The following is a 13,945-nucleotide window of genomic DNA, read 5'->3' on the forward strand; positions in this document are numbered from 1 at the left end:
TGAGATTACTAATGAATTGAATATTCACCTGTTGCCTGTAAACTCCACTTCTGTGACTCAGCAGTAAGTCTGAAAGTTCACAGCGTTAAAACCAAGTTTCTGTACTCGGGGCTGGCATAGTACAGATAGTTCATTGTGTAGCTATATGCTTAACAAATAAATAACAAAAAACTTACGAGAGAAAACATGCAATACAACTTTATAAAGGGGAAAAAACAATTGGATACCTTTTACAATACTTTTAATCTCCTTCAATTTCAGCTTTAGCAATAATGCGTCATAAAATATTTCTTATTCCGTTTTAGAACATAATGGCATAGTTTTAAGGCATATGTTTCATTCTACATATATATCTATATGATTTAACTATTAACTATTAACAGTATTAATTTGAAATATAATGAATGGAGAGAGTAATGAACATGAAGCAATTCATCTTCCTGTTCATTTTAAAGGACTAGCTTTTAATGTTAGTAATCATTCTCCTATCTGAAAGATGTAAAAACCACCAAGCACTGGTGACTCATATCGCCTGCAAGTTAACAGCACAGTTATCTTCATCGATAATCTGCCTTCTTTGCTGAAACAGGCACTTAATAGATATATTACAAATTACTTCTGAACAGGGCATATATATTTATAATGAAATTCATTTGATGAATCTCTGAGTCACATAAGTTTTAATAATTATTTTTTGTTTTTATTTTAATTAAAACGTCTATGTATATCACACCGATAGATGACGACCTTGCTGTTACAAAATTTAGCCGATTTGGTAATTTTCATGAGTAATCCCAGGACTTACGAGTAGTCCGACTTTCTATTTCAAGTTTTTGTTTTAATTATTGCATTAATACACCTGAAGAACGGTTTCGAAAGTCGGTAATATTAAGACTGTATCTGAAAAAGAAAGAAATAATTCAAATTTATCTCAAAATAAATTGGTGAGATTGTCATTGAGGTTTATTTTACATTAACTAATTTAATGTTATCACTAAATGATAACAGCTACCGTGTTTCTCCGATAATAAGACCTAGTGTGATTTTTGGGGATAGTTTTAATATAAGCCCTAGTTAAGAATGGCAGGAAGAGGAAAGAAATAAAAAAATAATAATTTATTAATTAGTTTAATAGTTAGTTAATTAGTTTGTTTAAGTATTAATCAGTTTGTTTAATAGTTTAATAATAGTTTATTTTAAATGGTTAGTTTAATAGTTTTACTTTGTAATTTCATTTTTTTAATATATCAAAATAAGACATCCCCCGAAAATAAGCCCTAGTGTCATATTTTGGAGTGAAAATTAATATAAGCCCTGTCTTATTTTCGGAGAAACACGGTAGTGATATATGTATATATAATTATTTATACTAAGTTGACAGTAGTACCACGGAGTAAAAAATTCTGTAAAAGTTCTCAAAGATTAAAACTAAGTTGTATTTGTAGCAGCGTAAGTCTAAGGTAAGTATTATTGTTACTTATACGTCCTATTAGTGGAACTGTAATAATTTGAGATTAACATAATAATTTTAACATTATATTTTATAGGCCTATTCCCTGACAGTTACACTGGAATTATTTATACGAATGATACTTGTTAGTGATACATTAATTCGAAGAGTCAGAAGTGCTCTGTTCTTTGCGTCCCCGTAATGTAATTGTAACTTGGAAGTTGGATTAAGAACATGATAAAATCAGCTTAATAAAGTTAATTTAAGTTTTGGCGAAACGTATGTCACTAATCGAAGTTAAATATTATTAATATAACTAATTATTAGTCAGAATTTGGATAGGCAGAGTTAAGCATCAAATTCAAACTCCAATTGAAGTAAAAACTAACGGGAATAATTTACTCAAGATTAATGTTACATTTTGTAATTTACGGTTATAACTGCTGCTTATGTTTGTATACGATTGTTTATCCTGAATTATATTTATAGTTAAACAAGTTTTGCTTTAAAAACTGTCACTGAAATATAAACTCGTAGTTTTAATATAAAAGTTAAGACTCAAGAAGAGTTTGACTGAGTGTGAGCTTATAATTTTTTTAATTCATATCCATTCATGAGTGTGAAAATGCATGGCATACCCCTTCTCAGGACTAAGTTTGATACATCTCCAAAAGTATTTCCCCATTGTAATCTGTTTTATCAACTGGGTGATGTTGTTTAAATGACTAGCTAAATTATGAAATTGAATTAAGTATTGATATAGCTGGAGTAGTCTAGTAAGTTCCTACGATCATAATGTCATAGCAATAGTGTTAACAGGAGTAGAATAGATTTGGTTTTTCCTACTCCATATATTATATTTAAAGATGTTTGAAGATGAAATTTATAGGCAGATGTATAGAGAGATGTGGCTGGTTTGGTTCTTGCATTTATAAATGTTTTAATGTTGTTAGAGATGTTGTTTTCTACCTTATCAAATTTGCAGTTATGATCATTCTTTACTTCATGGATGTATTTTTGTACTACCTCAGTTTTGCTATTACAATCCTTCTTTACTTCAACAGGCACCATTATAGCAATTTCTTTGATACTGTCATAAATTAAATTTATTTGTTATCAGCTATTTATTAAATCTTATTCTTCTTTCTTTCCACTCTTTTAATTTGTCTTTTACCTTTTATCTTTTACTTTCCATTTCTTTCTTCTTAATTTTATTTAAATTTTTGTGTCTCTTTCTTCTTCATCTTTTAATATTCTGTAAATTTCTTGGTCTTTTTATGATTTTCTTTTTTTTTTCCTTGCCTATCTTAATTTTTTGTTCTGCTGTTTTGTTATTTCTGGTTAATATTTGGTCTTATTTTATGCATGTCATAATCTTGAAGCTTAGTATCAATTGTATTATATTTTCGTAAAAGTAATGCCTCTTCCAGTTTCATTCATTGCTTTAAGCCCCTCAGTGGTGCAACAGTATGTCTGTAGACTCGCACAGCCAAAATGTGGGTTCTTGATACCTATGGTGGGCAAAGCACAAATAGCCCATTGTGTAACTTTGTGCTTAATCCCAATAAAAAAAAAATCATCAAATCATTGCTGTAACAGTTTCTGTGAGTTTTGGTAAAAATAATTCAAAAGTCCAGTCCCTGTATCTTTTACAAATTATTTATTTCTTTGACTGTAATCTAAAAGTTTTACAGGCTATATTTATGCCTAACATCACAAAGAACAATTCAGCAAAAGTTCTGAAACTAATAATGCACCTTATTTGCACATAAAACTTGCTCACTAAATCCTTTTCATATCTACAATATAAGTTAAAACTGTTTGACTAAAACATTTAATATCCATTTGACCAACCAGAGCATATTCACTTCTTAGCTATTCAACTAGTCAGTTTGATTCTCCTTAACTGGCTTAGTGATTAACTCTTTATCCTGGTCAATCAAACCACTTATTAACTTCCTAATCTCAATAATGGACTAATGTCCTTATCAGATGTCACAAATCTGTTGCTGAGAACTCAGATCTTCCTTTAAAATAAGATTATATGAGTTAAATATTGTAACATTTTTTTAAATGTCCTAAAAATTCATGATGTCATGTGAATTCCATATCAGATCTCAACATTTAAGAAACTTTTAGAATTCACACATAATTGTTAAATCATGCCAAGAATTTGCAATAACAGAAACATATAAAATAATTAAACTACAAAATTATGTAGATGTGGAAATGATAGAATTAACAAACAGTTGTATGGTTGAGTTCAGTTTTGTACAATATGTATGATGTACATGTTTAATTTTGTAATCATATTTTATTCAGTCTATTTCAAGCCAGCAACTGATAGCAGTGTTTAGAAACAAAATAAGAAGGATCCAGGCCTGTATTGATGCCAACAGGGTTCACTTTCAACATTATTTGTAATTGTCATTCATATTTACCTCCTGTATTCTATATTGAAACATGTCTGTTAATAAATATATAAGTGCACAGTGACTTTTTGAACACCCTGTATAAGCAACAAGAGATTTTTTAGTACTTCAAGCTGTTTATCCCAATCCACCCTTGAGAAAAAGTCCATCCCTGATTTTTTTTCTTTTGGAATCTATATATGTGTGTGTGTGTGTGTGTGTGTGTACTAATAAAGCAAGAGAAGTCCAGTACTGCATTAAAAAAATGATGCAAGCAAACCTGAAGATGACAAAGGAAGGTAAAATCATTGTTCTCTATCAATATGTGTTAATACCAATATCAGCCATATATACAATGTATATATTTGTTTTTCAGGTATTTTGCCATAATGTCTGTTAATAACAAAGAGCAAGGTGTCCAGTCTAGGCCCACAGATGAAGACAAAGTAGGTCAATATATTATTTGTTTTAGCAGAAAAGAGATTACATATTGTATGGTTTTAATTAACAGTAAGTTATGATGTATTTCTCAATATAGTCACACAAGCAAAAGTATCCATTCCTGGTAACTGGAAAAAATTGAATCTGTCAGTTAAATTATTTCACAGACTTCATGGTTCAGCTATTTGGAGTTACTGTCACCCGTGGTGTCATAGTATACCCAGGATGGGGTCTGTAGGAGTGTAACTGTAGTTGATAGACATTTGGTTTTCTCCAATGCAGATCCATAAGAACCTTGGGTTTTGGTAATGGGGTTAGATTTCCACTCACTTTTCTATCTCCATTATCCTCAAAACCTATGGTATTCCCACCCATAACTGATCACAGGATTTTATTCATATTATTTGTTGTGTCCAAAACAATGGAATATTGGCAAATGATCATTGATCTTCTCACCTCAACCTTTTAGTCAACCTTGACTTTAATCTTCCCAAATTCACAGTGAAGTCATTTTCTTAACTTGCATTGGCATTCTTCACCAGGTCTGTGGATGACCAAATATGGTATTGCTGATGCATTTCTCCACATATCCATAGTGATTTTATCCTGCCATTATCTATGTTTAATGCACAAGAGTCAGGTTCTGCAGTTCATGGATTTACCCTTTGGCCTAGCATTTACACCATATGTCTTCTGCATGGTTGTACGAGTTTTTCAAAATGTTTTAAGCTGGGCTTAGCCAACTCCTATCTGGCTTCAGTCTGTGGAATGGGCAATCATGCTCTTAAATTAATGTTTTTTCTCTCTCTCTCTCTGTTCTGGGGATATGGGCAACTCTTTAATGTCTGATTTCTTCAAGACAAGAACACATTTAGTTCCTTTGGTGATTACTGTGCAACCAGAGGATCTGGAATTAAAAATCTCTAGATAAATCATCAGGAGTAACATCATAGTTCTTGAGTAGTGGTTGGATGCGATCAACACTTCAGTTGGTGTACTTATACCTCCACTTTGTCCCAAAGTTTTCTTTTTCATAAATGCTTCACTTCAGGGTTGAGGTACACTTGTTGAAGATTAGGAATTCCAGTATATATGGATGAAGGAAGAATCTTCATTCAGCATTGTTATTTTAGAACTTCTTTCTGTCCAACAGGCTATGGTTTAAGGTCTTGATCTGTTGCTGATAAATGTCATCATGATTCATTCCATCAATTCCACAGCAGTCTTTCAAATTTCCCATCATGGAAATGCATATTCTTTAGACCTTTGTTCTCAGAATTGGTTATTTCTTCTATGGGGTTCACTCCAGTCATATCAGCATTCTGGCTTCCCATTTTCCTGTCGTGATGAATTTGATAGCTGGTTACCTGTCTTGATCCAGTCACCTTCTCCCAACCAAATAGATTCTCCTTTAAAAGGGGTTACAATAGATTTGTTCTCAGTTCAGGTTTCCAATAATCAACTGGACCTCAATCACCAACATCTTATTCTCCAGTACCTCATCCTGGGGTTTTGGCAATAGCCTCATTCAGTACAGATTTAATGGGATAGCACCTCTTTGCCTTTCCTTAATTTATCTGTTCCTCAAAATTCTGACTATGGTTCATTCCTCTACTTTGAAGCTGTTTTTAACTCCATGTTGGCTGGCTGAACCATGGTTTCCTCTTCTGCTGTATCTTCAAGTGGGTCCACCTCTTCTTTGTTGAGATAATCTTGATTCAACATGCTGCACTTGTACTTTCCCAAGCTCATCAGGGTTTACCTTTTGAATTTGTCTCATGTGTTTCACAAGGAGTATGAGCCTTTACCCAAACATGTCCCCCATATCTCGTTTTTGACCCTTTTTTTTTTTTAAACTTTGGTGTAGGATCGTGACCTGTTGTTTTATGTAAGGCAAATTTATCAACTGCCTTTATTTTAAACATTGGTAAGTTTTCAACTCCCCAGTGCTATCCAGTTTTCCTGAATTATTTGTAGTTTTTAGTCCTAAACAACCTTTTCAATAACTTAATTGGGACATTAGGGAAGTAATACATGTTTTGTCTTGCTATCCATTTGAGCCTTTAGCCTCATGTACCAGGTATCACCTTTCCCTTGACCATCTTGCCACAGGTATCCTTCACTGCTCATGACACAAGGTTTCAGTGTCTTACATTCAAAATTTTGAGTCACTTTTTGTTTTTTATACAAATTAATATCACATTAAAATCTTAGCTAATAATACATATTTTAATATTATGTAAGTTTTAAGTTCTTAATTTTTTAAGGCAATATTTTTCAAAATCTTGAATTCCCACTAATGTAATTCACATAACACATTTTCTCCAAGTTTTTTCTCATATCTATTTTATCCAACCCCATGCAACTACAAAATTAAATGATAATTATTCACTACAATATTGCCACTGCTCAGACAAGCTATAATTTTTATATTCTTCAATTTTGTTTGGTTACAGTTATCAAATAAAATCCTCTCTTTATCTCTTTAGAGAATAGTTATCCTCTCTTTCAGTATTTATTAATGGTTTGGTTTTATGTTTAATGATGCATTACCTATAACTAATAGAAAGTCAAGGTTTTCATCTTCCAACTAATATATTAGGTGGTTGTGTTCTAAATACATAAGTGTCAGTTTCACAATGGAACTTTGGTTCTGACAGGAATCACAAGAGCTAATTTGGATGAATTTGTAAGAGCTCTTATTACATAGTTAGGAAGCTAGAAACATTGTAATTTCTGGAGGAAATTGTGTGGTTTTTGCATGTTATTAGTACATTTTTTTTGGTGCATTATTTAATTAAATAAACATTTATTGAACACACTGCTACAATTAGTATGAAAAAGTTAGGGTTCACTATTAATAACAATTGACAGCAAAAAAAAAACTTGTAAGTGCTTTATTTTTTGTTTTCTGTTTATTCTTTATTTATTATTACAACAGTAGGTAAAAAATAAAAATATAGATTTCTTTAGGTTTGTTAAGGAAAAATAAACAATAATAAAAATATTCAGGAGCACACAAGAGCAGCTCAGAGTAGGTCATGGGTACTGTAATATGATAGCATAACATGAGTTGCAGCTACTTCTGATAAACAAATGTGGCCTCAAGCTACATATTAAATCATTCTGAACAAAGGGGAGGGGGTAATTTTGGTTTATTTTAATAATAGTTAAAATATAAAGTTTTACTGAAAACTTATTTAGAAGCTATAAGAATTTACAGAAAGGAAATTTGGGATTTTTGGTATGAAGAAAATTATTTTTAATCTTAACATGAAAATCACTTAGCACATGGTGTATTCAAAACAAATGTTTAATATATTCAAGGACAAATCTTTTGTTAGTTTATTAAAAGGACTCCACTAAAAAGTTTTGTATGTGAAAGGGTTAAAATGTTTAATGAAAGACTGCCAAATATCATGAAGATGTACATATTATATCAAAAATTAGTAATATCAAATCTATGAAGACTATAAGTACAAAAGGGTTAAATGGTTGGTCAAATTGACTGAGTCCATGTGGAGAGAGTTAATGGGTATTTATGTTGCTGCTGGTATGAAGATGATGTATATCAGAGTTGGACTCTTTATTGCTCCACCTTAGTCCTAGTGTACTCTGATAGGCCCTTTCTTTCCAAATCTCTGGTAGACAGGGAAGGGGAGAAAGCCCTCTCACAATTTTTTTGCTTGTTATTTCTCACCTGTACAACCAATCAAACACTCATCATCTGTTATGTTTTTTTGAGGCCCTGAAGCATATTTGGCTCACACTAACTCCTTTCAGAGTGATGGTACTCAACTCTGTGTTCATCAAGATTTTTCAATTATCAGAGAGTTATCCCCACTTATTTACATGAGATGGATTCACAAATATCCATGCTGTTTATTCTGGACTTTATAGGCAAGGAATCTAATCAGAGTTGCATCTCATCAGCTTCATCACATATTTGTGTCTTTCACTGCCCATTTCAATTACCCACTGGAAAACATCTAACAGGCTGATGTGTGGATCTCTCCCAGTACTGTTCTTTCACATTCATTACATAATCTGGCAGTTTCTTCTTCTGAGGGTTTGACTACTCCCTATGGCTTTTTTTTTTAACAAGATCTGCTAGATTGTAAGGAGAGGTGAGTATTTTTATCCTTGTCTTGTTTCTTTATTTTTCAGGGTCCCTTACTTTTTAATTTTTTTGTCGCTGGATCCCACTCTGTGGAGTATGTTCCCCAGACAGATGTTATGTTTTGTTTTTCAATCCAATTTCACACATACTTTTAATGCATAAAAACATTACAGTTTATACCAGCACAGTCCAAACACATTTCCTAGGCAGTACACCATATAAAAATTCTTTTTTTAAGAGAATGTTCATTTTTATAAATTCCTTTCAGTGTGGTATGAATACTGCAATTTAGTAATTACTAGTAGGAACAGCTGCCCATAGGACAGGATTTCTGCTAACGTAGTTTAGTTTTGGTAGTTGTAATACAGCCAGAATGAACAAAACTCATTATTTATTGCTTAGATGTTCATTTCATTCTTTTACATAAAAGCAGCTGTGTGGTCAAAATCGAAAAAAAAAACAACTAATATTATTGTATATCTTCTTTTGTGAAGTATTATGTATACTTAAATTGTTGTAGACTGCTTAGACTTTATGCATACCTGTGTCTTAAAAGTTCAAGAAATTTGATACAGTCAGTGTGTTTGTTTATTTTTCCTTTCCAGATTCTCTTGCAGCCATTTAATTACATATTACAAGTACCAGGAAAACAGATTAGGAGCAAACTAACAAAGGTAGCACTTCTGTGTTTATTCATTTAATCATATTTGTTGATGGAGGGGAGGTCAAATTGTGCATGTATAAACCTGTTTCCAGAGTTACATTCAAAATTTGATCAACTTTATTATCAATGTGTATCAGTAAACTTGATATAAAAGTATACTTTATTAAATCCGATATTAGTTTTACATAAGTTTCAATTTCAAAAGGAAATATTTAAATAAATTTTCAGTCTTCACATCCTTGTATCACATGATAATTCTTTGCTCCATTTTTTATTTTCTTTCTACCTTTAAGTGATTTTTTGAATATGACACAAATTACACATTTATACTGCAGATATTGCTAAGATATAATGTTAATTTATAGCCTTCTTTCTATACTGAGATGTACACGAAAAATCAAACTTGTGCCGCATGCTTCTAGCACCCCCTGTTTTTCAAAAAAATGTAAATATTCTCTCTGAAATTTGCTATTGGATTCTGTATCACTAATGTAAAAAAAATAATAATCTACTGAATTTTATATGAATCTAGAACATTTTGAAATAGGTTTTGAATTATTTTATCTCAGTTTTATTATTTTCTAGTGGACAGATTGACTTGACTGGTTAATGTAATTTAGTTAACCTGTTTATAGCTCAGGTAGAAACCCCAATTAAATTATAATAGATTTAGGACATTATATATTTTGTGCTGATAATATTTAAGCTCTAAATTTTATGTTTGAAATAATTAAACATCATGTACTACTACAGTGGTCACAAAAGTATTATTACATTTTGTTGGAAGAGAGCAAGAACCCAGATATAAGTGTTATTTATTGTTATGAAAGGTACTAAAATGTGTAAACCTTAGAAACTTGTTAGGTTGGATTGGAAAATTGAAATGAAAACAATTAAATTAATCATGATGACAAAAGCACATTTTGTTGCTTTATTATTTAATTTGGACAAGCATGTTGGTAACTTTGTGATTTATCTACACACAAAGCTGTCCAGCTGTGATAAACAATTTTAATGCTGTGTTAGATAGCTGTATGCATACACTGAGATAACTTAAGTGCATCTGTAAAGCAGTGAAATACAAGGAATGTAGTCTTCTGTCTTTGGCTGTAATAATAATGTGTAATTATCTGTTACAATATTTTGTGAGAAAGAAAATAAATTTGATTATTTTACCCTTAGAGTATTGATTTTTCTACAGCTAGTGTTAGGATAGAGAAAATAACATATGAAGCTTTACTGGAAAAACTTGATATTCATTTAAAATGCTCTAGAATTTATGCTGGTGAGATATATTAAACTATAAGATGAAAAGACATTTTTATTATTAAACCTTACACTGTGACAAATCAATATAAAATTGACTATAAATTAATATATAGATATTTAGTAAAAAATACTTTCTTTAAAAAATCTAATTTCTTGCATAAAACAGTCTTGTAATGTTTATGAAAAGCTTGCCAAATTTCCTCAAGATCGCACAGTTATTTCAGAATTATAGTAAATGTTAATTCTCTAGTTCAGACTAAGTTGAATGGACTGACAGCAGCCATGTCGGATTAACCACTTCAGAAGTTTTTTTTATTATGAGGTGTATGGTTAAATAATAAATATACTATTTTATGTTAAAGGTATATGCAGGCCAAGAATAACTACAAATTCAATGGAGAAACAAAATTTTAGCTCATGTGAAACTTAGATACACTAGCATTTCTCTGAGTATCTCTACAAGTCTAAAGTAACATGCATATATTCTTATTAACATAGACTCCAATATTATAAATAAAATAACCTGTAGTTATTATTTTATTCTTATATATTCAAGTATTTGTTGTATACCTCCCCCAAATGCATTATGATAAAACAAATATATAAACAAGTCACTTGAAGATCATTGTTGTTTTAAGGATGTGTGTGATATTGTCATAAGACTTATTTTGGAAGATTTAACTGACTTCATCCACCAGTTTAGCTTGCTGACATTCTACATTAAGAGATTAACCCTCTCACACAGGTCACAACCTTTTAGACTTACATTTGAAATGTAATTAAATTATTTTATTATCAGTGTATACAAGTAAACTTGGCATCAAAACAAGAGTAATAAATCAAATTTTAATATTGTATAAGTTTTTGGTTCTTAATGTTATAAGAGAATATTTAAAATTTTTAGTCTTCCTTAGAGTGAAAATTAAGACATTAATTTTGTCTTTGCCCTTCTCTAATTTATTTACCACCCTTCTTTGAAAGTTTATCTTCTAATACTCAGACCAAGCAATTAAGGGAATTAATTTAAGCCCGTCTTGTCTTAGTTAAAGAGACAGTTAAATTACAATAGTTATAGACCATTGTTTGCTTTATATGTGTTTTTATTAATCTGTGTTCTCAGATGTATTATTTAAGTAGATAAAAATTATTTAAGATGTTAGTATCATAAAAGAATTAAAAAATGTTTAAACTTCATCAGCAAGTGATCAAACATATGAGCTACGCATTTATTAAGTGATTTATAACCTGTATGGCAGGATTATTAGAAAGGGCAATAAAACAAAAGTATAAACAATTGTAGAAGGTTACAAGCTTTAAACTAGTTAGGATAAACAATTGTAGTTTTTTGCTATGGTCTGCAGTCATTCTAGAAAGAGAAAAAACAGGCATATTTATTTTGTGTGTTTTTTCCTGGTGGTTACAAAGACAATTAAATCATCTGAGTCTGTATACAGTTAGGATAGATAAAATAGCAACTAAAATATGAAGGTTTTAGATGTGAAAATGAAATTTGAAAAAATTTTGATGAAGAAAGATACTTTTAATTGTAACATAATCACTTTCCACTCAAAGCAGTCACCATTTTGAATCCATATGTTTAAAGACAAATCTTCAATTGAAAAAAAAATTTAATACTTAAAAAATCCATTAAGAGTATAATGTTTATTGAAAACTTTCCAGATTTTCTAAAGATACATAAAACGTGTTAGACATTATAAACTCTAATGGTTACTTTGTGGTTACAAGGTTGGTAACATTGACTAACCAACATAAGAAGAGAGAAAAGATTTACCTCGATGCACTTAACTATTTTCATGGTATAATGGTCACAGCTTTTTTATTCAACAAGCACATTAGAATTGAAGTTGTTATGAATCTCTGATGAAAATAATTTTTGTTTCTTGAAACTGTGTGGAAAAGAAAACAGTTATATTTAATGCTGTTGAATTAATTAATATATTTTTTACTAGGCTTTCAATCACTGGCTGAATGTTCCACTTGAAAAATGTCAAGTAATTAGCGAGGTTGTTCAAATGTTGCACAATGCTAGTCTTTTGTAAGTTACTTATTTCAGTGTTTATTATTTGTGTAAGATTCTCTGCATGTACTTATCCATTGTACTTAATACTTTTCAAAAACTGTAGGAATAAGTGAAGTATCTAAATGTTGTAAGTTTTTAAATACAATGTGTAGAGTATTTTACTTCTATAACAAAATAACATAGTTATATTTTCATCTTACCATCAACATGTATGTTTGGGTTGCATATTCTTCTCATCCCACATCTTATTGATACTTGCATGTATTTAAAAATAAGTTATAATTGTGTACGTGTTCCTTGCGATCTTTCTATTGTTTGCATGTTATTACACTGCATTTTTAATAGCATATTTCAATAACTTAAACTTTATCAATAATATTCATCACAAAAAAGTTGTACTTTAATATAAAAAAATCAAGTTTTGGCCTTAGATAATTTTATTTTATTGAATCAGTAATGGCTTGAAACCGACATTTCTTTAGCTACTTTAAAATATTGTGTTAAATTGAAAGTTACTCACAAGAAAGATAAGATGGAAAGTCACTTTTTTATTTTCATGTTTTTTAATATACTATCAAATATTAGACCTATCTGTGTAGTAATAAGAATAACATATTTCCTAATATGTTAATGAGAAAGATGTATAAATATCTATAAGGATAAAACTTACTGATTGTCATATTGATTCATGTCAATGCCTGTATTATCAACTACTTCAAAAATGTTATGATTCTTGATGGTCTGTGTCTAAACACTAGAACCCACTAGTGTTTTTGCCAATTAGCTGCCCCTAATTTCATACTTCGTCAGTAATGTGTAACATAAAGTATAAAAGTGTTACATGTAGTTTCTTATATGTATTTGTACTTTAAAAGGTAAAGAGACAAAAGAAAAATCCATTTTCCAAAACCTTTTAAGACAATATCTAATTAATTGAGTAAAACAGGTAATATTATATCCATTAGAAATTCTGTTTACAATCCCATTTTAGAAGAAATTAAAAATTACTGGAAACTAAGATTAATTCTGAATTTAGTATTAAAAATTCTAGAAAATCTTGTGACCTGTAGACGTACTTTTTATTCAAGTCATTCATATGTTTACTAGATAATTGAGAACTTTCTAAAAAAAGAATTCCAGCTGTAGTTCTTTGAAGAAAATTATAGTTTTATGACTGAATGTGTGTGTGTGAGCATATTGTTTGCAGTTGCACGTACAAATTGGTTTGTGTTTATATTGATATTCTATTCCAAAGGATTGACGATATTGAAGATAATTCGTGCTTAAGACGAGGAATTCCAGTGGCACATCATATATTTGGGGTTGCTAGTACCATCAACACTGCTAATTATGTTTGTTTCTTGGGGCTGGAGAAATTACTGAAACTGGGAAAACCTGAGGCTACGGTTGTGTATACAGGTATGTTGATATACCATTTGTTTGTGGCAATAGTACTGGGAACTTCAGGTACTGTACTATCAGTGACTAAATACTAAATGCTTTTAATACTGAACATCTTGTAAACTGTTAGAAGTTTTGAAATTAATAG

The 13,945-nt window shown here is 30.5% G+C and overlaps 1 protein-coding gene across 2 annotated transcripts in view; it reads left to right on the forward strand.

Annotated features, from left to right (window-relative positions):
• Positions 1–785: 785 nt before the first annotated feature.
• LOC143229485 (terpene synthase-like) overlaps positions 786–13,945 on the forward strand; it is a 34,924-nt gene continuing 21,764 nt past the window's right edge. Inside the window, exons 1-5 of one of the 2 annotated variants that reach the window (XM_076461868.1) lie at positions 786–944; positions 4,238–4,307; positions 9,028–9,096; positions 12,326–12,411; positions 13,652–13,815. In XM_076461868.1, the coding sequence (XP_076317983.1) occupies positions 4,251–4,307; positions 9,028–9,096; positions 12,326–12,411; positions 13,652–13,815 (376 nt within the window). In that variant the 5' untranslated portion in view covers positions 786–944; positions 4,238–4,250. Of the gene's footprint in view, positions 945–1,291; positions 1,461–4,237; positions 4,308–9,027; positions 9,097–12,325; positions 12,412–13,651; positions 13,816–13,945 lie in introns of those variants that run through there. The other variant, XM_076461867.1, reaches the window with a different exon arrangement.

The sequence above is a fragment of the Tachypleus tridentatus genome, chromosome 10, assembly GCF_004210375.1.
Source record: "Tachypleus tridentatus isolate NWPU-2018 chromosome 10, ASM421037v1, whole genome shotgun sequence".
Classification (NCBI taxonomy): domain Eukaryota; kingdom Metazoa; phylum Arthropoda; class Merostomata; order Xiphosura; family Limulidae; genus Tachypleus; species Tachypleus tridentatus.